The sequence below is a fragment of the Ixodes scapularis genome, unplaced genomic scaffold (genome assembly GCF_016920785.2).
Source record: "Ixodes scapularis isolate PalLabHiFi unplaced genomic scaffold, ASM1692078v2 PGA_scaffold10__122_contigs__length_95168666, whole genome shotgun sequence".
In the NCBI taxonomy this organism is placed as follows: Eukaryota; Metazoa; Arthropoda; class Arachnida; order Ixodida; family Ixodidae; genus Ixodes; species Ixodes scapularis.
Genome location: NW_024609836.1, coordinates 81593276 through 81619997, shown reverse-complemented (window position 1 = coordinate 81619997; position 26722 = coordinate 81593276). Strand labels below are relative to the sequence as shown.

The 26722-nt window shown below is 47.8% G+C and overlaps 2 protein-coding genes across 7 annotated transcripts in view; one reads left to right on the top strand and one right to left on the bottom strand.

Moving 5' to 3' along the window:
- The first annotated feature begins 15378 nt into the window (after window positions 1–15378).
- Window positions 15379–18249, top strand: LOC115322171. The gene is made up of 2 exons (XM_040206654.3): window positions 15379–17187; window positions 18009–18249. The coding sequence occupies exons 1-2, from the start codon at window positions 15401–15403 to the stop codon at window positions 18247–18249; spliced, it is 2028 nt and encodes a 675-aa protein (XP_040062588.2). The 5' UTR covers window positions 15379–15400.
- A 2749-nt stretch (window positions 18250–20998) lies between these two features.
- LOC8038284 (sodium/calcium exchanger 1) overlaps window positions 20999–26722 on the bottom strand; it is a 334367-nt gene continuing 328643 nt past the window's right edge. For all 6 annotated transcript variants that reach the window (XM_029982479.4, XM_040499557.2, XM_040206650.3 and 3 more), the window contains one exon: window positions 20999–25217. In XM_029982479.4, the coding sequence (XP_029838339.2) occupies window positions 24841–25217 (377 nt within the window). In that variant the 3' untranslated portion in view covers window positions 20999–24840. The remainder of the gene's footprint in view (window positions 25218–26722) is intronic.

Sequence of the window (26722 nt, the reverse complement as noted above, 5' to 3'; positions counted from 1 at the left end):
GGGACACCAAGGCTTGTATGAAGTCCTCGTCTATGAATGCGTTCGAGAAGTTCAGAGTTGGACCGAGACAACTTTATATAAGGGAGGGCGTATAAGATGCGGGAAACTGCTAATGCTGAATGGAGACGTAGCATAGACCTTGGAGAGGTTCCGCACGACTGTCCTGCCACCCTGCTAATGGCATTTCTCAGCACAACTGTGGACCTTGCCGTTGCCATTGCCTGTGAACGCCAATTCAGCCGAGAATTAATGGAGAAACCTAGAAATCGATGCTGCCGGACACAACGAATCGGAGTTCCGTTTACCCGAAGTTCTATTCGTGTGCTATTTCTATCTTTTCTGGGAAAAAGAATGAAGGCCGTCTTCTCTGGTGAAAACTGTAGTACGCACTCAGCTAGGTATTCATTCGAGGCTATAATGGCAGCTTGAGAAGCATTTCGTAGACCATGATGCCTGAAGCCTGAAGTCCAAATGCAATTATCATCCGCGTAAATTGACATACTAGTAGGAAGAGTGTACTTGGGGAGGGATTCTGGTAACTTTAACAAGAGGATGTTAAAAAGTATCGGTGATAGTTCACTTCTTTGAGGCAAGCCACAAAGGGATTTACGCTGCGAGTTCACTGCTCGTCCCAGCCGAACTTGGAGCGTTCGTCCAGCCAAAACGTTCTTTAGGAAGACCTGTAAATTACCCGTGATTCCAAGTTGTGTTAGCTTTCTCAGGACTGCGGAATGCTGCACATTGTCATAAGCCTTGCTGATGTCAAACAATACTGACAAGGTTGAGTTCTTGTTGTAGTTGTTATGCTCAACTGCACTCAATAGGTCAATCACACTATCCGCTGTTGTGAGGACCCTTCTGAATCCGGTCATCTATTTGGGTAATAGTTGATATTTCTCAAGCCACCACGAGACACGGGAGTGGATCATTCACTCCATGAGTTTCGTTACGCATGACGTTAGCAATATACGTCAATATGAAGGTGGCGTTGTTCTCGTTTTTCCCGGCTTGTGTAAGGAACAACCCATGCTGTTCGCCAAGTTTGTGGTATGTGTCCCGTTGTCCATATGATATTGAAGGAATTCAAAAGTTCCTCTAGTCGTCCCTTGGGCAAGTTTTGGAGCATCTGATCTGTAATCCCGTCAGGGCCTGGTTCACTTTTTCTGCGGCACATTTTTTAGTGCAGCGGCTAATGTGCCTGCGGTAAAAAGAGCATCAAGAGGTGATTTCTTTTACCGCGTAGCTTTCCGCTCCAGCCTCACTCTGAGGCGTAGAAAAATAATAATAATAATAATAATAATAACTTTATTCACCATATCACATATGGTGGGAGCTGGAGAAAAAATCTGACAAAGCAGCTTGACGGGTCTCCAGCCCCCTGAACAGGTACACAGCGGGGCCAAATTACATAAAAGCAAGAAAAAAAAAAAAAAAAAAAATCCGCAAAGCTTTCCAGTGTGTCTTGTAGATTTTCGCCCAGACGAAGTGCCATTGAAGCGTAAGATGACTGCGTCTCGTTTTTCCCCGTGAAGCAATTCAAAATTCGCCAAATGTGGGTTCCAGGCTTGTTGGCATCGGCCGACGCTGTGCTGTCAACCCACTGCTTACGCTTTTCCTTTTTTGCATTTCGACGAATGATTGCATTTATTCTATTCAGCAGGGTTTTGACTTCTGGTGTATTGGTTTGCTGAAGTTTTCTTTCTACTTGTCTTCGCTGCGCAAAAGGATTAAATAGTGTGAAGTCGGGCTCGGGATAATGGCTTGGAAGGCGCATTCTGATTGTGGCTCTTTCAGTACTAATCACGATTGCCTGGTCTAGGAATTCCGGTGATGCTGTGAGATCTTTTCTGGAATCGTCCCAGTGAATGAAATGCCCAGTACGTTGTTGCGTTGAGCATACACCTGCTAACTCTATAAATATGGAATAGTGGTCCCTGCCCATTGTATCTGGAAAGGTTCTCCATTGTATGCTGAGGTCTGTTGAGTATGCCGTGATGTCTATTGCACTGTAGGTGGCAGGTGATCTAAAAAATGTCGGACTTCCGTAATTTGCTATAGCCAAATCACAATCCTCAAAAACCTGAGAGAGTGATTTCCCTCTAGCGTCATCTTTTGCACTCCCCCAGAGGCTGTGATGCGCGTTCCAGTCACCACATAACACAATAGGGTCTGAGCAGCGTTTGCAGAGTTCGGCAACCGCACTCGCAACAGTAGCCTTGCCCTTCCCCGGACGCACATAGGCTGAGCCGATGCATAGTGGAAGTCCACCTACGACTACATTCGCTGCTATCAGTTCGAGATGTTCTATGCAGAGGTCACTTCTGTCAATCTTATGTTGTGGAAGCTTTTTTCGTATAAACACCGCCGCAGATTCGTGGGGAAAGCCTTTCATTGTGGGATTTTTGTAGCATGTATATCCGGAAATTCTATTTTTATTTGGTAGTTCTGCTTCACTAAATGCTAAGATTGGTATTTGATAAGTTTGTAAATATAAGGACAGTGCCGCCAATCCTACTGGGAGGCTGGCACAGTTCCACTGCATTATTAATGGCACATGTCTTTGTTTAGGGAGCACTGTTAATTGATGTTTTGGATCCTGGGCCATAACTACATCCAGTTTCGGATCATATCGGTAATCGTCACTTCGAAAACCATAATTCCTTGTAGTACCAACTTGAGATGGCGTGGAGGTAGTTGGGCAATGGAGATTCGTAGGGCAGAGAAAAGTAAACTTACTATGTCGTCAACATTTGATATCCCAGGCAGATCAGTTTCTGTCTTTGGTGGTGGTGAAACATTTTTTGTCGCTCTGCTGTAGAGGCGTCTACCCGTCGACGAAGATGCCAGGTGAGCTTGGGACACGTTGGGGACCTGCGATTCTCTGGGCGGTAAGGGTTGGGAACTCCTCCCCGAGTAGTGCCTATTTCCCCGTTAGATTCTTACTGGCGCTGTTCGTTTTTCCTATTTTTTCCCCATCCCTCCCGTTATTTTGTGCCAGATGTTGTTTGGCTGCCTGTAGGCTTTGATATGGCGACAGATGCAACTGGTGATTTCTGTGATGCGGACGTATCGTTGACCTCCACGGTCTCCACTGGCTTCAAAGCCTGTCGTGGTCCATTGACAAAAGCCTTGCTTCTTGCGAGTTCTCCGAGGCGCACTTTTCAGTTGACGTAGCTGGCAGGGTGGTCCCCACCACAGTTTGCACACTTCACGGGGTCTTCTCTCTTGCAGTCTTTGGTTGCGTGTTGTCCTGCGCACTTTTTGCATTGACCTCTTGCAGTATTTGGCTATGTGTCCGAGTGACCGGCAGTTGAAACATCGAGAGGGAGTTTACACATGATCGCAGACCTCATGTTTGGTGAACCCAAGCCTCACTCTCACTGGGCGCTCTATGTTTGACCGGAAAGTCAGAACAACTCGGTCAGTCGGTTTAACCGCTTCGTCAAGCTTTGAACGACGTTGGTAGGGTCGACGAGCTGCGATCACACCGGCCGGTTCCAGGAATTCCGTTAGCTCGCTGTCCGAGTGCCAATCCGGTACTCGTTTCACCAGGCCGTTGTTCCGCATGTAAATCTTCGGTATTGTTGCTTGGACCGCAACTCTACAGAGAGAACGAACCTTCAGCAGCTTGTTCACAGAAACAGCGTCGGCAACATCTACAAGGAGACCTCCCCGAGCAGTGAAATGATGTTCCACAAGAGGGGCGTCTGTCGCTGCCGCTATTTCTTCCCTTACTTTGAGCGGATACTGTTTTTGGAGTCGTTGGCCATCGTTGACTGTTGTCAGTAAAACCGGTACACCAGTTGTTCGCTGACGGCGGTGTGTAACGAGTGTCAGTCCCTCCAGGTCACTTTTCTCCACATCGACGTGCATGGTAGAGTCTGATGTTGCTTCAGATACTATTATGACCACATCTTGGTCGTCATCGCCAGGTTCGTCATCATTTTCTCCTTTGCGCCGCTTGACACCCTTGACCGCTTGATCTGATGTTCTCTCTTGGCCTGGCTGGCTGGCTTGACCTTTCACTAATGCCTTCGCCGAGGGGCATGATTTTGGTTTTCCATTTAATGAAGGCTCTTCATCGGAGTTTTCCATGGTAAAAAATCCGGAAGCACCTTTGTAGAACCCAGATTTTAAGGGTGCACTTAGCTGGCGGCCTTCAGGAGTTTGATTTGTAGGTCCGGGTTTAAAACAGGCTTACTTCTTTCGTAGCGAAAGAACAGATCAGGCTCTAATCAAGAAGCTTCGGCAATCTTTCAAAAATCATTTGGAACGCAGAAAAAGGATCGACCATCTACTGCTGCTTCTTCTTCTCCTGATTTTTACAGGAGCCAGGAAAGACGCTGAAATCCCAACTCAATATTCCACGCAGTATAGAAGAAGACAGAAGATGAAATATAACCAACAGGCACGTTCTCATGGCACGAGAGCTCTAGGGCGCAAGGCAATGATTTTAGCGCACCGAAGCGTATAAAAACAGAACTGCTCTTTCAGGTAAACAGAAGGATTGTTCACGCAATGCTCCCCCAGACCTTGTATAATATACGCCTAGTAAAGCACTGCGTGAGCCATCCTTTGTAACTCTATCTGAATGAGAAGTTTTGCTTTTAAACGCTTCGATGTGCTAAAACCATTGCACCGCGCCCCAAAGCTCTTGTGCCTTAAGCACGTGCTTGTTGGTTATATGTCACCTTCTTCCGTCTTCTCTTCTGGATGAAATATTGAGTTGTGAGTTCGACGTCTTTCCTGTCTGCTGTATTCTTATACGGTTTCCTCACGTTGTTCGCTGACTTTAACCATGTATAATGCTTACCAACTAGCCCAGCTCACCACCCTTCTACAGATGACCGATGTTTCGATTGAATTGATTGTGGTGCAGCAGGTGTTGTAGGTTTCTAAAGTGTTTCGTCCTCCCAAATGTCGTTCCCAAGAGGACTGCGTAGCACAGGAGAAATTTGCCGTAATCACATAAGACGGCACCCCCATCATTCTCTCCCATCACTGTAACGGCTTGAAAGAGGAATATGCACACCTTAAAGGCCGGGGTCACACTGCCTATACATCATACAAAAGACAGTCTGCATACAGAATCGAACGCGAGCCACCGCGAGGTCCGTGCTCCGAATGTCGCATGGCAGTGAGTTCAAGGGGCCCTGCAATAATATTTAAGCGTCTACCTTTTTGCGGTTTCCACGTCCCTCGGGGTTCGGGCAAGCCAGCGGGCACGGAGGGAGTAACGAAATATCAGTGCGTCATATTTTAACCGGACGACGCGGAAACCTTCTCCACCTACGGCGGCGACCCGCGGTGCCGAAAGCGCGCAACATGTGACGTCTTTGGTCCTTGGCTTACGACTGGTCAAAGGCGCTAAAAGTTTCTTTTTTAGTCGAAACACGAAATATATGTGGATCGAGCTGTTTCAGTTATTTATAGAAGCAGTTTTTGTTCACTATTTTCGATCATAAAAGAAACAAATGCAGTTTAGAAAGTACGGAAACAAGGAATGACCCGTCGGCATGCCCGTCGGCATACCCTCCAACGCGCGGCGAGCGTAGAAAAGTCCTGGATGTACGCGGCGAGCGTAGAGAGGTCCTGGATGTACGCGGCGGCGCTGCGGTCGTATCGGCTGGAGGATCTGACCGGTTCCGAGCGTTCCCAAGGCCTTCGACGAGCAGGTTTGGCTTGCGGTTTGGCCTTTTGTCGGTATGGCAGCGCGAAGTGGCTCCCGTTCCGAACTGGTCTTTACCCCGTGTTTGCTGTCGTTTGTAGTCAATGAAGTGTCATGCCGAATTAGTGTTTAATCGCGCAGAAAATGCAATGCGAGCCGCCCTGGCTGCCCGCTTCATACAGCCTAACCAGAATATGCTTTAGTGGCGCCCTCTCGAGCCGTCGACACAGAGTGCGGCAGCCGCAGCCGCTCGTTGAGCTCACTCCCCCTCCTTAAAGTCACTGGATCTTGGGAAAGTAGCGCCATTGCCTTCCCTACCTGCTAGCCGGACACAAACGGATACTAACATACAGACGACCCAAACCTAGCAAGGCGATTGGCTAATCGGCCTACGTTGCCATGGAAATCGCCATCTTGGTCCATTTAAATCTTCGAAGCTTTCAGGGGGTCGTCCTAAACCAGTCGCGCCAAGATCACCATGGAGCATCATCGTACTGGAAGCGTTCCTCTTCAATATAAGAGTCTTTGGCACTTCGTATGCGATCAGCTTTTTAATCAGGCCCATCTTCGTGGATCTCTTACAATTATATTGTTCTTCTTGCGCATTTCAAGACAGTAAACTTATTTTTCAGTGCCTCCAAGCACCGACACAGCATCTGGTGGTGGTACGAACGTGTACGCCTGTTTCGCCGGTGTGTGGTTAGCAAAATCTCGGTATACAAAAAAACGACTCAATAAAGCTACCCGTCACCAGCGAATCTAGATAGGCTCACCAAGAACGGAGGGGTCAAGGAGAAATTGCTCATTTCATGGACCAAGATGGCGACCACACGCGGAGCTTGGCGTTACTTTCCCAGGATCCAGTGACTTTAAAGCAACCAAGGACGTCATGAAGGAGGTTATTTTTTTTTCTTGTTATTGTAAGTTTAATTTGCCGATAAATTTTAAACTAAAGCAAAATTCAAGAAAAGGAGTGTTTTATTGTTACTACGTTAAATGCGCTCAGGTTCGGTGCAAATGAAAAACCAGTAAAGAAGCCCGTGCAGGGCCCCTTTAATGCCGCCCGTTAGGAGCGCTAGCTGTCACTGGTCTATCTGGGCCGCTGGGGCCTATACCAGTGTCCACCTTTTACCTTGTGCATATTACTCTATTCACGTGGAGCGAAAGCTTGCGCTCCAGAACCCAGGGTTGAGTGTACTAGAAAGGACCAGTGGGGCCACGAGAGTGCTCTTTCTGCACTTGAAAGTAAACATTTCGGTGGACATCCACCTGGTTAGGAACGGCAATTAATATAAAAGAAAAACTCTAACAAAAAAATAATGCGAAGCCCGACGTTTCAAGGCCAGTTCGGCCCCTTGTTCACGGGTGGCTGTTTTCGTGCTTGTCGTCGTCTTGCAAATTGCCAGGTTTTGTTGGCTTCTTTAAAGCGGCCATTGTTTCTTAACGTGTGTCATGGTTCGTAGCGCCCCCCGTGACGCACCGCAAACCGGACATGTAGTTGCTTGGAAGTGTGCCAGCCGGGCACGTAGCCAGGATTTTGTTTCGGGGGGGGGGGGGGGGGGGGGGCGCCCATGAGAAAATGCTGTATGAGGGGGAGGGGGGAGAGGAGGTCCCAGCAAAATGGAAGATTTCGGGGGGGGGGGGGGGCGGGCCCTATGCCCCCACCCCCCCTGGCTACGTGCCTGGTCCCAGCTGACCGGTTGACATTTTTTTTCGGTGTTTTGAATGTACCAGGACCCTATTAAAAGGCGTCTTCGCCAGTTTCTTTCCGTGCTAAGAATAGAGCTGTTCCAAAATGAGTTGCTGGGCGAGTTGGATAGACATCTTCACTTAAACAGCGCGAATAAGTTACGTAAGGAAGAGACAACAGGAAGGAAAGAGCGCTGACTCACAACTGAGGTTTTAATAATGATGTAGTGAAAGAGAAGGAAGGTGTCAAGTGCTGTAATATTATTAAATTAAAGAAGGTTACAATTATTAACCTCTTTCTAAGGGCCAAATTAACGGAATGACAATTTGCATTTCTAAGTAACCCAGGTGAATATATCTACGTACAATTATTCAGAAGTGAACTACAAAGTTGTCGGTGACCCAACGGTTACTGGTTGTCACAGCCAGAAAAAAAGAAGAAGAATCACGATGTCGACGGTGATCCCAAGGGCGTTGGCTTCCACAGAAATGAAAATTGAGAAGGAAAAAGAAGAAGAAAACAGGAATAAAAATAATTTAGGGACTAAAATTCAAAAATTGGAGCTCTTTCGCCGTCAGAGCAATTGAAGGCGTACTTATGCAGGCTAGGCCCTTATTCGCGATCTTGCACGCCTCGTACACCTCTCTAGTCTTTTGTTCTTTCAAATGTTTAAGCACCTTAGTCTCAGAAAACCTTGGTGTGCACCCGCAATCTCTCACATGCACAGCAAGATGGCCCGCTGGCGTTGAGTTTAGAGAAAGTGCATGTTCCCTAAGTCTCACATTGATCCACCTTCCAGACTGTCCCAGATACACCTTCCCACATGACAACGGTATTTCATATATGATGCCATTCTGACATTCCACGAACTTTCTTGCATGGTTGATTTTACATTGGTCGTGTGTATCCCGCTGCTCGTTGATTTTGGACATAATCTTTTAAGTTTTTCGGGCGCTGTGAGGAGGATAGGAACCTCAAACTTTGCGGCTACTCTTTTTAGGTTATGGGAGAGACGGTGAATGTAGGGCATTACCACAGGTCGGATCTTTGTTCGGTTTGGACTTCCTCTTTGACGTTGTTTTAACATGCTCTCCACGATGGTGGAAATAACTGAAGTCGGGTACCCTGAGGCGCGAAGTCTCTGCAGCTGGTTGTTGAAGCTCTCTCCTGCTGTGTGGTCGCAAGACTTCCTCAGAGCCGCCCCCAACGTACTTGCAACAATTCCTCTCTTGACGAGCTTAGTGTGTGCGGAGTCGTACTGCAGAAGACTTTTCTTTGTTCGTGGGGCGTACATCCAGCATACACTGTCTTCGTGGAATGTTATTTTGAGCTCTAAGAATTGTAGGGACTGGTTTTCCGGCCACTCATGCGTGAACTTTAGTCCCCCGGCGTGTTCTTCGAATGTCGTTTGAACGGAATTCATGAACTGTGTCTCACATTTGGGTCGGGTATTGAGGAGGATAAGATAGTCGTCTACGTATCTGAATATACGACTAACCTGGGGAATGTCAAGGCTGTCATCAATGGCTCTATTACATTTCGAGAGGTAAACATCTGTCAAAGCAGGAGCTACACATGATCCTATACAGATTCCTCTCTTCTGTATGTAGTGTTCTTCATTGAACGTTACCACAGTTGAGTTCAAGTAAAACCGTAGAAGCTCAAGGAAGGAATCCACTGCCATTCCACAGTTGTTCTGAAAGGCTACTTCTCCATTGGCTTCAATGTGTTCTCTCAAAGCAGTAAACATCCCCTCGTGAGGTATGGAGTAAAATAAGTCTTCTACATCGAGGGATAGGCCATACCGAACAGTTAAGATGTTGTTTCCCAGATAGTCAATCACCTTCTCTGAATTGGAGACCAGAAAAGGGTCATTCAGTCGTAGGGTTGCCAATTGCCGTTGGAGGAACCTTGACATGGCTCCTTGCCACGATCCTTTTTCTGTAATGACCACACGGAAAGGACACGCTTCTTTGTGTGTTTTCCCGGTGAAGAATAAGCCCAGTTGGTCTTTATCGGCTGATGTTATCTGTTTTCGTAATTGCTCTAACTCAAACTTGTGGCACAGTTGTAGAGCTCTGGCCTTCACTGACTATCCCGCTGCTCGTTGATTTTTGGACATAATCTTTTAAGTTTTTCGGGCGCTGTGAAGGAGGAGAGAGCTTCAACAACCAGCTGCAGAGACTTCGCGCCTCAGGGTACCCGACTTCAGTTATTTCCACCATCGTGGAGAGCATGTTAAAACAACGTCAAAGAGGAAGTCCAAACCGAACAAAGATCCGACCTGTGGTAATGCCCTACATTCACCGTCTCTCCCATAACCTAAAAAGAGTAGCCGCAAAGTTTGAGGTTCCTATCCTCCTCACAGCGCCCGAAAAACTTAAAAGATTATGTCCAAAAATCAACGAGCAGCGGGATAGTCAGTGAAGGCCAGAGCTCTACAACTGTGCCACAAGTTTGAGTTAGAGCAATTACGAAAACAGATAACATCAGCCGATAAAGACCAACTGGGCATATTCTTCACCGGGAAAACACACAGAGAAGCGTGTCCTTTCCGTGTGGTCATTACAGAAAAAGGATCGTGGCAAGGAGCCATGTCAAGGTTCCTCCAACGGCAATTGGCAACCCTACGACTGAATGACCCTTTTCTGGTCTCCAATTCAGAGAAGGTGATTGACTATCTGGGAAACAACATCTTAACTGTTCGGTATGGCCTATCCCTCAATGTAGAAGACTTATTTTACTCCATACCTCACGAGGGGATGTTTACTGCTTTGAGAGAACACATTGAAGGTTGCAAGTACGTTGGGGGCGGCTCTGAGGAAGTCTTGCGACCACACAGCAGGAGAGAGCTTCAACAACCAGCTGCAGAGACTTCGCGCCTCAGGGTACCCGACTTCAGTTATTTCCACCATCGTGGAGAGCATGTTAAAACAACGTCAAAGAGGAAGTCCAAACCGAACAAAGATCCGACCTGTGGTAATGCCCTACATTCACCGTCTCTCCCATAACCTAAAAAGAGTAGCCGCAAAGTTTGAGGTTCCTATCCTCCTCACAGCGCCCGAAAAACTTAAAAGATTATGTCCAAAAATCAACGAGCAGCGGGATAGTCAGTGAAGGCCAGAGCTCTACAACTGTGCCACAAGTTTGAGTTAGAGCAATTACGAAAACAGATAACATCAGCCGATAAAGACCAACTGGGCTTATTCTTCACCGGGAAAACACACAAAGAAGCGTGTCCTTTCCGTGTGGTCATTACAGAAAAAGGATCGTGGCAAGGAGCCATGTCAAGGTTCCTCCAACGGCAATTGGCAACCCTACGACTGAATGACCCTTTTCTGGTCTCCAATTCAGAGAAGGTGATTGACTATCTGGGAAACAACATCTTAACTGTTCGGTATGGCCTATCCCTCGATGTAGAAGACTTATTTTACTCCATACCTCACGAGGGGATGTTTACTGCTTTGAGAGAACACATTGAAGGTTGCAAGTACGTTGGGGGCGGCTCTGAGGAAGTCTTGCGACCACACAGCAGGAGAGAGCTTCAACAACCAGCTGCAGAGACTTCGCGCCTCAGGGTACCCGACTTCAGTTATTTCCACCATCGTGGAGAGCATGTTAAAACAACGTCAAAGAGGAAGTCCAAACCGAACAAAGATCCGACCTGTGGTAATGCCCTACATTCACCGTCTCTCCCATAACCTAAAAAGAGTAGCCGCAAAGTTTGAGGTTCCTATACTCCTCACAGCGCCCGAAAAACTTAAAAGATTATGTCCAAAAATCAACGAGCAGCGGGATAGTCAGTGAAGGCCAGAGCTCTACAACTGTGCCACAAGTTTGAGTTAGAGCAATTACGAAAACAGATAACATCAGCCGATAAAGACCAACTGGACTTATTCTTCACCGGGAAAACACACAAAGAAGCGTGTCCTTTCCGTGTGGTCATTACAGAAAAAGGATCGTGGCAAGGAGCCATGTCAAGGTTCCTTTAACGGCAATTGGCAACCCTACGACTGAATGACCCTTTTCTGGTCTCCAATTCAGAGAAGGTGATTGACTATCTGGGAAACAACATCTTAACTGTTCGGTATGGCCTATCCCTCGATGTAGAAGACTTATTTTACTCCATACCTCACGAGGGGATGTTTACTGCTTTGAGAGAACACATTGAAGCCAATGGAGAAGTAGCCTTTCAGAACAACTGTGGAATGGCAGTGGATTCCTTCCTTGAGCTTCTACGGTTTTACTTGAACTCAACTGTGGTAACGTTCAATGAAGAACACTACATACAGAAGAGAGGAATCTGTATAGGATCATGTGTAGCTCCTGCTTTGACAGATGTTTACCTCTCGAAATGTAATAGAGCCATTGATGACAGCCTTGACATTCCCCAAGTTAGTCGTATATTCAGATACGTAGACGACTATCTTATCCTCCTCAATGCCCGACCCAAATGTGAGACACAGTTCATGAATTCCGTTCAAACGACATTCGAAGAACACGCCGGGGGACTAAAGTTCACGCATGAGTGGCCGGAAAACCAGTCCCTACAATTCTTAGAGCTCAAAATAACATTCCACGAAGACAGTGTATGCTGGATGTACGCCCCACGAACAAAGAAAAGTCTTCTGCAGTACGACTCCGCACACACTAAGCTCGTCAAGAGAGGAATTGTTGCAAGTACGTTGGGGGCGGCTCTGAGGAAGTCTTGCGACCACACAGCAGGAGAGAGCTTCAACAACCAGCTGCAGAGACTTCGCGCCTCAGGGTACCCGACTTCAGTTATTTCCACCATCGTGGAGAGCATGTTAAAACAACGTCAAAGAGGAAGTCCAAACCGAACAAAGATCCGACCTGTGGTAATGCCCTACATTCACCGTCTCTCCCATAACCTAAAAAGAGTAGCCGCAAAGTTTGAGGTTCCTATCCTCCTCACAGCGCCCGAAAAACTTAAAAGATTATGTCCAAAAATCAACGAGCAGCGGGATACACACGACCAATGTAAAATCAACCATGCAAGAAAGTTCGTGGAATGTCAGAATGGCATCATATATGAAATACCGTTGTCATGTGGGAAGGTGTATCTGGGACAGTCTGGAAGGTGCATCAATGTGAGACTTAGGGAACATGCACTTTCTCTAAACTCAACGCCAGCGGGCCATCTTGCTGTGCATGTGAGAGATTGCGGGTGCACACCAAGCTTTTCTGAGACTAAGGTGCTTAAACATTTGAAAGAACAAAAGACTAGAGAGGTGTACGAGGCGTGCAAGATAGCGAATAAGGGCCTAGCCTGCATAAGTACGCCTTCGATTACTCTGACGGCGAAAGAGCTCCAATTTTTGAATTTTAGTCCCTAAATTATTTTTATTCCTGTTTTCTTCTTCTTTTTCCTTCTCAATTTTCATTTCTGTGGAAGCCAACGCCCTTGGGATCACCGTCGACATCGTGATTCTTCTTCTTTTTTTCTGGCTGTGACAACCAGTAACCGTTGGGTCACCGACAACTTTGTAGTTCACTTCTGAATAATTGTACGTAGATATATTCACATGGGTTACTTAGAAATGCAAATTGTCATTCCGTTAATTTGGCCCTTAGAAAGAGGTTAATAATTGTAACCTTCTTTAATTTAATAATATTACAGCACTTGACACCTTCCTTCTCTTTCACTACATCATTATTAAAACCTCAGTTGTGAGTCAGCGCTCTTTCCTTCCTGTTGTCTCTTCCTTACGTAACTTATTCGCGCTGTTTAAGTGAAAATAGAGCTGTTGTTGAATCCGATCGTGTGGCCCTCTTTCTGGACGTGTTCTGCCAGCGCGCTACCCCGCACGTCATTCTTTTTGACGTCATCCTGATGATGGCGTAGACGTTCCGGAAAGTTTTTAGTTTCCCCCAACGTAGGAGGCAGCGTAGTCACCACAGGGGATCCTGTAGACGAGTCCCTGAGCCTTTTCTTTATGGGGACTTTTCCCCCTCTTTGCGGGATTCGTCTACAGGATCTCCTGTGGTGACTCTACGTTGGGAGAAACTAAAAACTTATCGGAACGTCTATGCCAGCATCAGTATGGCGTCAAAAAGAATAATGTGCAGGGTAACGCGCTGACAGAGCACGTCCAGAAAGAGGGCCACACGATCGGATTCAACAACAGCTCTATACTTAGCACGGAAAGAAACTGGCGAAGACGCCGTCCCGGGACATTCAAAACACCGAAAATAACGTCAACCGGTCAGCTGGGACACTTCCAAGCGCCTACGTATCCGGTTTGCGGTGCGTCGCGTGGTTCGCTGCGAACCATAACACACGTGCAGAAACTACGGCCGCTTTAAAGAAGCCAACACCGGGCTATTTGCAAGACGACGACAAGAACGAAAACAGTCACCCGTGAACCAGAGCATTTGCCGTGAACAAGGGGCCGAACTGGCCTAGAAACGGCGGGCTCCGTATTATTTTTTTTTGGTTAGAGTTTTCCTTTTACATTAATTATTTCTGCACCTCCGCATGTAAAAAAAAAAAAAAAAAAAGAAAAAAAAAAAAAAAAAAAAGAACGGCTAGTTATAGCCACTTAGCTCGAAGCGCCCTCTCGGGCGCTACGAGCGAAGTGGTTAGGAATCCACGATTCGCAAAACAAGCACATTCGCATGCCCGAGCAGAGCGTGTTCCTAACGCCCCCTGCTTGGTTGGAAAATAAATGTTCCTTGCCGGGCTATTCCTCGGCTACGACTGTCCAATCCGTGTGGAGTCATCGGGGGTGTTGATCAAACTAAGGTGGTAGTTTTGTGTATCCGCCATTACTTTGCGCCCCCTGGGACTGCATTTGTCGTAACCCCATGCCGTGTGCCTTAACCCCATGCCGTGTGTCGTAACCCCTGATCTGACTTGGGCATCACACCCGCGCAGCGTCACCTGGCACCTTCACGAAGACCTAATGGGAAGCGATAATTTCCCTATAGTGATCAAGATAAAAATCCGCCGCACTCTGGGATGCGCGGTAGGTGCACGCACAGCCACAAGACCATCGTTTTTGACGCACTGGGACAAATACCGAAAGCTGCTGGAGGAGACATCTCCCAGCGGCGATATCGCACACCTAACTGGTCAAATATTAGACGCCAAGCAACAAGCCACCCGTCGAATACAAGTCCCCTATGATCATCCGGACCCAGACAAACGCCTTCTAACGCTCTGGAATCGCAGGTTGCGCCTATTGGCCAAGTACCGCAAATCTGGGCGCAGACGCTCTATCAAACGCAAGTTGAGGATCACGCAACAGACAATAGAGGACTACACCACCGCCCTTGCATCTGAGAGATGGATGACCCTCTGTGAAGGCTTTAACGGGAATGCGTCTACACCCCGAGTTTGGAGTATACTACGGTCCCTTCTTGGACAAACCAAGACTATACAATGGGGCCAGACGGGTGGCCCTTAAAGAAGCGATAACCCCACAGGAGCCGCCGAACGCGCCGCTTCTGAATTCTTTCCCAGCACTTCTCAACCCATCGCTACCACTTATGAAAGGGACGACCCGGTGGAGGACTTTGAATCCTACAATCAACCATTCACCCTTTTTGAGCTTAATCACGCTCTTAACACTGCCAACACACACAGTGCACCTGGGGCAGATCAAGTCACCACGACACAACTGAGAAACCTCCCAGATACCTACAAACACGCTCTGTTGGAGGAAATCAACAGGATCTGGGAAGAAGGAAAGCTTCCACCCACATGACGTTTCTCTCTGGTGAAACCAATTCCCAAACCGGGGAAACCGCCACATAAACTGGCCAACCTCCGACCTATATCACTGACATCCTGCCTATGTAAAACGATGGAGAGGATGGTCAATACGCGTCTTACATGGTACTTAAAAAATAATGGCATTCTCGCCCCAACGCAAATAGGGTTCAGAGCGGGGTTGTCCACACAGGACGCGCTTCTTCAACTTAAGGAGGCAGTCCTCGACCCGCACTCTACACAACCGAGAGCTGTCGTTGGAGTTGACATTAAAAAGGCATTTGACGGGGTCCCGCACAACACAATCATGTCCCAAACCAGAACTGCCGGCCTAAAAGGACGACTATATAACTTCATTGCCGCGTTTTTGGAAGGTCGCTGTTTTCAAGTGCAGGTAGACCAAGCCACTAGTACCACGCGAGCCAACAAAGTAGGGGTACCGCAGGGGTCAGTTATCTCACCGACTCTCTTCAACTTGGCGATGCACACCCTCCCACACCGTCCTGATGCAGTGCCTGGACTAGGTCATACAATATATGCCGATGACATCACGCTTTGGGCAACAGGCGGGTCCATCGGCCAGCAGGAAGACATACTCCAAAATGCCCTCAACATTATCTACAGTTTTGCAACCGAAATTGGCCTCAGCACATACCCAGAGAAGACTGAATACTTAGTCATACACGGCGGCCGTAGTACTCCCTCCAAGAGAGCCGAGAAGAACATGTACAACCTCTCTATCGGAGACCAACCCATCACCAGGAAATCTACCATTCGCATCTTGGGCATGTACCTGGACGAAAATTGCACAGCCAACACATGGTTCCAGAAAACGACTGGATCAGTAAAAAAGATCCTACACGTCCTTCGACGAATCTCAACACGCACCCGTGGTGTCCGCGAACGCGAGATGAGGCAATTCGTGCAGGCATTTGTCGTCTCACGGCTCCTGTATGGTCTTCCCTATCATCCAGTCAATCGGACTCAGATGCTAGCTCTAGAAAGACTTATCAACGAGGCCCGAAGACTCATTACTGGCCTTCCCAGGTACACACGCCTAGACGCGCTCAAGAGTTGCGGGGGCATTAATGATCTCAGCGAACTCGTATCCGCGCACTACAACATCCAGGAGGCACGGCTTCGCACAACACCAGCCGGCCGGTCTATCCTTGCCAAACTAGGCTACGCCGTGCACGATCTGCCCGAACTCCCACAACAGACCCCGCAGTGGGAACACATTGTCCTCACCGACGGGACTCCTTTACATCAGCGGATACAGAGCACCGGCAGGCGCCTCCCTCTCAAGAGACGGCACTTAAAGTACATTCGCTCGCTTGACGATTGCACCCACGTGATCTACGTCGATGCATCCCTGCCAGCTGATCACAAATGCGCTGTCTACGCCACGGCGTGGTACAATTGCAACACAGAAGCACAGGCACGATACCTGCACACAACGGCTACGCCCCCGCTCAGCACCCAAGCGGAGCTTCAAGCTATCACGGACTATGCGCGCGACGCACTTCTTACGGCAAAGGAAGACGCACCAGTCACGCACATCATTTATACTGACTCGCAAGCGGCACACCACATATGCTCGGACACCAAATATACCGGACCTACCTTACACGAGCTCAAGGTGGCCGTCTCATCTCTGAGAGCGTCCGGCCATCAATTCATCATACGATGGGTCCCTGCCCACTGTGGCATACCCGGTAATGAGAAAGCCCACAGACTAGCGCGCGCACATCTCTCCGCGCTGGCCAAGGGACCCTCCTCTTCCTCGTCTCTAGGCAACCCCTCACAGGAAATTGCCAACCCTTGGCACGACTTGCGCTCTACGAAAGCCCAGCGAGCCACCTACCTCTCCATGGCCGCTAACCCGCTATCCATCCCTAAGATTCCCTCCCAACATTTCTCTCGTAGGGAAGCCGTCATGATTCGGCAAATTCAGACAGGGACCCTACTGACACCGCATCTCTTACAGCGGTTTCGCGGGAACGACGGGGCAGGACCTTCCACAGCCACTGGCATCTGCAAGAACTGCAATTCTAAGGCAGACCTGGTCCATCTCATGTGGTCTTGCCCTTTGTATAATAGGGAGTTTTAGCGAGTCGTTTTTCAAGCACACGGTTCCGAAATCACGAACGGTACAGCTGGTCCGTTCCGTGAAACCGTACGTCAAATTCAACATACTTTAGCGAATCGTGAAAGTGGCGCGACCGTGTAAACGATGATGATGATCATGCTTAACGGTGGCGCCATCTTCTAGCAAACATGTGAAACATTCTGCAACGTGTAAATCCGTGGCGGCTCGTGTTTCCGGCGTACGACTGATGTAAACAAGACGGCCGGCGTAACATTTGCCGGTCGGAATTTCAAGAACTGCGATGCTAGATAGAGTAAAAAGTGTCTGAACGACCGTAAAGGTATGTGGTGTGTCTCCGTCATCTTGAACTTGAACGATCGTTCACATAGTGTACCGTCGAACCAAATTATTTCGTCTGCTCGCGGTCGCCACGGCAGCTAGTCTGCCCGCAGATCGCAAAAATTTACTAGCATGCGCCGTTTACAGCATTCACGATCGCTTACCATTGTGAGCAGTCCTCGAAATGATTTGGTTCAACCTCTCAGATGAAGCAGACTAGCAGGACGACAAATTGCCTCCCGCTGTCCTAAGCCTAACGCTCGGCTGGGTCGGCGAAGGCGGTCACCGAACCAATCGCCATCTTTTTTTTACCCGAGTCGTGAACGGTGCTGGCTGCGTTGCGGTGACGACTCCAGCGGCCGGAATGGGAGAAACGAACGAGAAGAGCCTCCCGACTCCCCGAACGACTCGCGCACGCATGCGCAGTGGCGTCGCGGATGCGTTCGAGGGCGAACCGTTCGTGTGGAAACGACCTGCTAAAACTCCCTAATATTCCACGACAACAGGCTTTGGACCTCATCACAAACGCCCCAGTACCCGCATCCTTGAACGCCTGTGCATGTCCAGACACCACCATATCCCCCAAGCATGCTTTGGAGCTCTGGGAGGCACTACTCACCTTCATAAAAGACCCAACTGCGCCTCCAGTGGGGGACCGGCTCCTTTCGGCTACAGCCAAGAGGATACGGCCTCCCCCTCCCTCGTCGACGAAGGCCTTGAAGCCATGAAGTGTTGCCCTCCTGCTCCTCTCCTCTTCTTTGGCCCCCGCTTCCTAATCCCTTATCTTCCTTCTAACTGACCTCCGCAGCGCGCTCCACGCAATATAAGGTCAATAAACGTGTTTTCAATCAATCAATCTCTGCTACGACAGAGGTGCGGAAGCGAGGACGAACCGAGCTCGCGCCTCGCGTTATTTGTCGCAATGCCGGCGCAATGTGTTGCGTACGGTTGCGCGAATTAGTTTTACAGTAAAGAAAACGCCAAGTTTTTTTTTTTTTTTTTTTTTTTTTAATTTCTGTCGGCCATTCTCTATCTTGCGAAGAGAGAGTCTTGGATGGCTGCCGTAAGGAGAAGGAACACAGACGGCCCACCATAGCAGTCGAGCGAGCACAGCCGGATCTGTAGCGCGAATTTGTCACGGGTACGTCGATTTTGTACGCTCCTGGGGAATTTTGCACACTATTCAATCTGGGTCTCGAGGCAACGCGGGGAACAGACTGCGTGCACGAGCTTTACGCCCCACATGTATCAAGCCAAACCACGCATCGCAAAGCCTAGTTGTATTCCAACCACTTTCCAGCCTCGCACCCAAAATGTTGAAGTTTCTGGCGTTGCGCCATAGGCGGCGCGCACTATTTTGCATATCGTGCATTGCCGTTTTCTATAAAAAAATGCGTTGCGTTCCAACGCCAAGCTCGACCGGCACAGGTCAAGGTCATAGAAACAATAAAATGCCGGGCTATATTTTTTATACATCCAAGACATCAGGCGTCACGTCAATACCTAACGTCACCGCGACCTGGCTTGTCGTCACAATGCCATGCGACATCGCGACGACGCCTTGACGTCAACGTCGTCATCGACGTTGACAACGCTTGTTACATGACATCAAGACTGCTTTCTGACGTAATATTGTGTTGACAACGACGTCAACGTCAACGTTGACGAAGACAACGACGACATCACGCGACGTCATAAAGACGCTTGGTGTCAGGTCGTCGACATCGTTGTCGACATGACGCAACTGGTCGTCATGATGACGTCCCGACAACTTCACGACGCCGACATCGACGTCATAGTCCACGACGACGACGTTACACGCCATCAAGGCTTCGTCGTGACGTCGTTGTGATGATGGCGTTGACGACGTCAGGACGGCGTTAACGTGACGTCATAGTGACGTTTGACGTTGCGTAGGGCGTCGACGTCAACGTTGGCATCGACGACAACGTCGACGTCGTCATCAACTCTGCGCATCGTCATGACCGCGTTACAACGGTGACTTGATGTCGTTAAACGGCGTCGTCCTCAACGCGACGCGATGTTACGACCGCCTTACAAAGGCGACTTGATGTCGCGAAACGGCGTTGTCCTCGACGCAAAGCGATGTCACGACGGCTTTACGACAGCATATTGGTGTCGCGTAACGTCGGAGTCGACGATGACGTCGTGACGTGGTGTACTGACGTTGCCTCTGACGTCAAAATTATAAAAATATATAAATAATATAGCCCTTAAAAAGCTATATTCTCCCCACCCCCCAAAAAAAAGTAAAATTGGTTTGTGTGTATGTTTATATAGCCTAAAACTTGGTCTGCCTCAACGGGCGACGAGTCTCCCGGCTGTAGATGAGCAATTTAGCCAGTGCAGTACAACCGCTAGCCTCTTTAACGTGCATCACGCAGTAGTGATACACGACCGAACGCCGGTACAATCGACACAGGCAGAGGTGGGGATCGAGCCCAGGATCCTGGGCTCTGCAGTGTGAGCTTTCGCTCCACGTGCTCTGAGCTGGTGTGCGCTAGTGTGCACTAGTGCCACTAAATAAGCTACGCTTCAGAGTAACGTCACTTGGCCATATTGTGTCTTAAAATCATGGTTGCCAGTTATCTGAAGCTTTATCTGAAATCACAGGAGGCGCTTTTCCGCCCTCCACAAATGTTCAAACAGTTCGCGGCAGAGCAAAGCAATGTTACGTAACCTTTCTAACACCGAACCGAATGCCGAGGAAGTCGCACTTTTGAATCATGACGATCGGCAGTTGCGTCTGCTCTGCATACGAGCCAAAATGGCGGCGCCCACAACAATGTTGGGGAACGGAGTGCCGATACTCTAAGCGTAGCTCATTTAGTGGCTCTAGTGTGCACTAACCCACTCGGCCACTGATGCCCCCCATATTGCCCAAATGACCTTCACCTGTGTCGTCGGTCGCTTCGATCTCAGCGAAGGTGGCGCTGCGATCGAAGTGGCTTGGGTCCACCTGATCGCTTTCCACATTTTGAGGTGCAACTGAAAGCATGAGCGGAGCCTGTAGCTCGTCCCACTCAGTCGTTTCTAGTTCTCTCTATCCAAGGATCCTGGGCTCAATTCCCCCCTGTCGGTTTCGATCTGGATGGGCGTCGTACCGGCGTGCGGTCGTGTACCACTACTGCGTGGTGCACGTTAAAGACCCCAGGTTAGCGGTTGTACCGCACTGGCTAAATTACTCATGTACAGCTGAGAGACATGTCGCCCGTTGAGGCAAACTAAGTTCAGGCTGTATAAACATACACTCACTCACATTTACCACAAAGGTGAGGGGTGCCCGCAGAGACACCAACCGGTGGCACTCATCTTACTGCAGTGCCGAAGCTAAATCGGAGTGTCTAGGGGTTATGTTGCTCCTAAAATAGAGCACCTCTACTTAACTAACTGTGGCGCATATAAGCAATTATTTCTATTCAGACAAAAAAGAAAAAATGAAGCTGACACAACAGATGCCCTGTTACCAGTGAGCTTGTATTTTGCCTCTTTTGGTTCACCGGCATCTCAACAGAAACAAGTCAGGGAACAAACCACGAAATACAAAGAACACTCGCGGGGACCACGTGATACCAAGCCTGCCTTTCAAAAAGAAAACAAAAGTTACCTGCTTGAGTAACGGTTGCTTGTATTTCCTTCGCTTCGTGAGAGAAAACAAACTACGCTTGCTAACAATGCACACAATAAAGTAATTAAGAAATGGTAAGAGTCCCGTCTTCTTTCAATCCACCGTCCTTATTTCAGTCGCTACACAGTAACATGGCGATGTCGTTTCGTCCAACAACAGAGTCGGCAGGCTTTTGTTCTCCTGACTTGTGACAACAAACGGCAACATTCCAGAGAGTGAGGAAGTATGGGACTAGCCGGAGTACAGAGGCAAATGTACACAGTAATTGGATTCTTGCTCTTGAGTTGAACAGGCGGACGTTGTAAGCCGCAGTGGTCTTCTGCGCTCCAGGACGGTTCACGAAAAGACCTTGCATCCACTAAAAGATCAAGAGTTAGCTGCACGATGTTCCCTCTCTTTTAACATGACGGGAGAAGTTTAACCTCATCGTGTGACTAGAGCAAGAAAGAGAAAGAGAGAGAGATAAAATAACGTTACAAGACCTTATGTACAAGAGGAAAGGAGGAAAGATGGACAAGGTTCGTATGTATACAAGACAGCAAATAAGATTGGTAGTTGTTCCATTCGGTGTTTCTCTTCGCAGATATAATAGGGTTATATCATGCTACGTCTTTTCTGTATTTTTTTTTCTCCTTGAACGTTTTCAAACGTGAACGAATCTGCGAACACGAACATACCTTAACATACCTTACATTCTGTTCCAGACACACTTAACAAATGCACATATGTGCTCCAAACATGCATGCAGCCTTCTGACATTTTGACAGACAAGGGTTGGTCGCCCCATGCCTAGCGTTGCTGAGTTTTGTGAACGCTTTCAGTGTTTCTCGTATGATGTTTCTTCTGTCGGGTGCTTAGCCTTATTCAAGTTTCCTTTCTCTTCACATGGGGACTCATAAAAAGGAGAGATGTCCACGCCTCGTTTTTTGTTGTGTTTACCCTCCGAAATCTTGTCATTAAAAACAATTATTTCATCATGTTACCTTTCCTGAGGTTCCGCCAAAGATTTGGCCTTTCGGCGGTTTCGTAGGCTTCGATTCATTCGATCAAGTAGGGTTAATTCATCTTCATATTTTCGATTATATAGAGTATATATATATATGTAGATATATATTTCTAGAAAGTAATTATGTTCTATAAACCCTCAAGGGCAATCCTTATATAGACTGCCATAACGGTTAATCTTATATTCAGTTTATATTCGATTGTAGTCTGCATTTCGCAAACGCCATCTTTAACGAGACAGGCGAAATCACACCTGAGTGTATGGTCAGGACGCTAAAATCTGGTCGTAGCGAGTCATTAGAACGGGACAGTGTGAAACCACCTCTATACCGTGTCTGTGGAGTCGGAGGGGGCGAAAGCATTTATCCTCGTTAACCTTGCTTCTCGCTGGTAATCTCGAAATTTAACAAGATCCTCTTTGCACCTTCCTATGTACACTCCACGAACTACCGCATATAAAGGCTTTTAGGGGAATGTTCTGAGAGCATTTGTTAGCCGAAGGAAAAAAACAAAAAAAGATCTCGCCACCGAGCCGCAGGTTCTCTGCACCGTTCAGATTTTCACGAATGTCAACAGGAAGGTCCTGCAGCATGACGTCCGGAGAGTCATTTCGTTGCCGTTAGATGAAAAAAAAAAACCTAAACAACGTGTGTTTCAACATTTTTTCTTTTGTTTTTTGTCGGCGACTCTCAGAAAAAATTAAATACTTCAAGGAAAGTTCACTGCAGCACAAGACATAGCAGGACCATGCGCCGTTCGCCTTTGCAACAAGAGAAAAGCAAAGGCGTGTTTTTCGGCGAGCGTGACACTTTGAATTAGGACGAACACAATAAACGAATGCACCCTAACCCCCAGCTATGGTTTTGTCTTCCTTCAAATACCGGAACAGAAGGCACTTGGTCAATACAAGCTATAAGCGATTTGTGAAGACAGATCTGCGTGTTCTACGTGGTCTTTGACATTATCGAGTTCACTTCCAGGACCGATTGAAATAAGTGTTTTTGAGTGAAATCAAACAATTGCAGCGGTCAGAGACGGACGTTAGGATGATTTACTTTCTTATGGTTGGCTATCTTATATTAGAACGGCTCTGAATCGGCCCATCATATTGCTACGCCGAGTCTAAAGCGCCGTAATATAGTAACTCGAAGAAAAATGTAAAAATTTAGTTTAGCCCAAATTAACAAATCGAGACTAGAAGCACTAGCGGTGCGCGGGAGCTTTCTTTCACTGCCGTTACTCTTCAGAAAAATATTATTTTATTGGACTTCGATAAGGAAGATTCCGCGTTGACTAGCGTATTACGTAGCTATATATTTATTTTTACCCTTGCATTCGGCAGTTATCACTCTTGGCGAATCCCACGGCGAGATTTTAGAAAGGAGTAACTCGTAGATATGGACATGGACGCACTTCATCGAAAATCGACCTGGGAGGGAAATCTACTCTGGCGCAGTATATTTCGCGGCACCGCAATGTAACGCCATGAAACATACTGCAAACGTGGCGAAGTAACGTGTGTATTTAAATAGCTGCACCTTAGAAGACACACAAACATTCCTCCGAGCATCCGAGGTAGGGAATGAAGCGTAACATAAAGTGTTGAAACAAGGATATTAATCCTTGTCGTGGCAGACGAATAAGAAATTTATCCACAGGTTCCTAATGTCTCCAGCAACTATGGCAGGACTGCGTCCGCTTAGTTTCGAATCACCACTGGCACAGCCAGCTTTCATGATTCAGCGGAAACAAGAAGTTTAGAGTTGGAAAAATAAAATAAAACTGAAGTGCGGGGTGTAAGTTAGGAACCAACACACACAGAATAATAAAAAAAAGGAACGAATCAACAGAACATGGGGAATAGTTGTGAAGTGTCCTCTTCGGATGGTGAGTCCAGCGTTTTCGCAAAGTCACACCTTCACAATACCGAGAGTCGTTTCTAACGACCTGAGTCAGGTCCCCGGCTTTTAGCGATCTGCCGGTTTCAGACACTTCCCGGGGAAACTATTGCGAGGCGACACACTTTCAGGACGCCGTACTTAGCAGAAGGTTCCCGGGCCCGCTTCCAGATCACGGGACCGCTCTTGAACATGGTTCAGACTTGGTTCAAGCAGGGTGAAGCTCTGCCACCATCTTTGAACGCAATTCAGTAGAGGTCCAGGATCGTGCGAGACCACAGGGACCTTCTTGGTCGGACGTCTTCCGTAGCAATCCAGAAGAACGCGAACTCCTATGATCGCTCATGAATTGATTCAGCTGCAGTTGAAGACAGCTTGACACACCAGGGCCGCTTTTGAACATGATTCATCCGCAGTTCAGAGCAGCGCGAAACGTGTGGCCCGCTCTTGAACATGATGCATCTGCAGTGAAGAACAGCGCAAAGTCCTGGAGGCGGCGCTGTTCAGCGTAGATCATCGGCAGTCCAGACCGGTGCGAGTACGTTGGCGAAACGGATCAAACGCCAGCTCGCTTCTCGGGCATTTCGAAGAGGTACAATTGTTGAAGCTGGCCCTGGACTGGCATCTTCTTTTCAAAATCCTGCGATACGACTCCGATATTTCGATCGCATATCATCCATAGCGCCTCCTTGTCAGGAGGTCACGTCACGTCGTAATCCTTTTTGTCCTCGATTCAGCAAACTCTCGGGCTAGACGTAGTTCCTTCCTTAGAAGCCCTGGATGACGCCGTAGGCTTCCAACGCCGACATCGTCACGTAAAAGATCCAGAGGCCCGTAAGGATAATGGTGGTTGGAAGCTTGAAACGCATGGGGCCTCCGAGCTCTCCTCCCACCCGCTTGTTCCGGCGCGCTAGCAGGAGCACGCAGGCGATCAGTGCGCAGACGCAAAAGATGGTGACCGAAAATGCCAGGTTGCCCGGCAGTACCCTGAACGTCGTCCCGCGGCCCCAGTGAACGAAGGCGGCCAGGGACCAGGCCACGCCGATGCCGAGGAACACGTTCACTGCGTTACTCCCCGTCACGTTGCCGATCGAGGAGTCCGCGTACTTGTCGTTCATCGCCGCCACTTTGCTGGCGAATGTGTCTGAAAGAAGAAGGCACAAGCCGTCAGTTGAGATACAAAAAAAACACATATATATATATATATAACTGATCTACTCACAACTGAACATTTAAGTGAAAAACAAAAACAAACATGTGCCGAATTCTATCTCTTATTCAATTAGTTTATTCGCTGATGATTGTGTTATTTACAGAGATGTTACTAACGCCTCGGATGTTCTGAATTTACAAGCTGACATTAACCAGGTTTCAAGATGGTGTGAATTATGTGGGATGGAACTTAACACGACTAAATGCAAGGCCATGAGAGTATCGCGTAAATGTAATTTTCGTTCTTCTTATTTTCTCGAAGATGTCCCCTTACTTTCTGTCTCTTCTTATAAATACTTAGGTGTGTATATAACCTCAGATATTTTCTCGGAAATGCATGTTGAGTATGTTATGTATAACGCTAATCGAATTCTGGGTTATCTAAAACGAAGCTTTTCAGTTGCCCCTTTATCTTTGAAACTAACCCTGTACAAAACGCTTGTACGCTCCAAATTACAATATGCTGCTTCTATCTGGGACCCCGGTCATTCCAAACTAACTAACGCCCCGGAATCAGTTCAAAATTGTTCTGCTCGTTTTATTCTTAATAACTTTCATCGCACCGCAAGCGTGAGCTCCATGAAAACTAGCCTATCGTTGCCTAACCTCAATTTACGTCGCAAAATAGCTCGCTTATGTCTCTTTCATAAGATATACCTTACTAACTCATTACTTCACAACCGACTGCTGAATCATCCGTGTTATATTTCGTCACGCATTGATCATATGTATAGACCGTTTCATCCTTTCCCGCATGGGCGCTGCCATCTTGGAATCACGTGACGCGGCAGCCGTTTGGTTGCTTCAAGTTGCTGCTCCGCTCTCCCCTCCGCGCCTTGGCGAATGTATTGTATTCGTGTTTTTCATCGCGTTTCACCGCGCTTGCTTGCCTTACTTCGGACACTGTTGTCCGATACGTCTACTCGACGACTCCTGAGGTTTGTTTACTAATAGTGGCGGAAGATTCTCAGTAAGAAGCGCGTATGTTTGCATCGCGCATCTAGGGTCGCAAGGCGTCAAGAATACTCAGCACAAGGAGACTATTTGTATTCCCTGAAAGTATAGTTCTTTGTATTCATACTATATTGAAAACAGTTTCTTTTGTTTATGTGAGGAAACTCGCGGAGAAGATAGACAACGAACGTTGAACTTGTATTTTATCTGAGGCTAAAAGTAATGGTACGTCAACACCAAGCGATTTGTTTGTTCATAATATCACACCTATATGTGCATGAGGTTCTCAATCTCTTTCTTTGCGACGTAGACATACGGTTGGTCGGTTTACTTACGAAGTTTAAGAAATTGTATACCATGCACGCTTCCATAAAGCGAATTTGTTCTAAGAAATAAATATTTGTTCACACAGGTCCGTGAAGTGGTGCCTAGCGCTAGAATTCAGCAAAACTTTCCGATGTATTTCTCCGCCTGCGCCCTTGA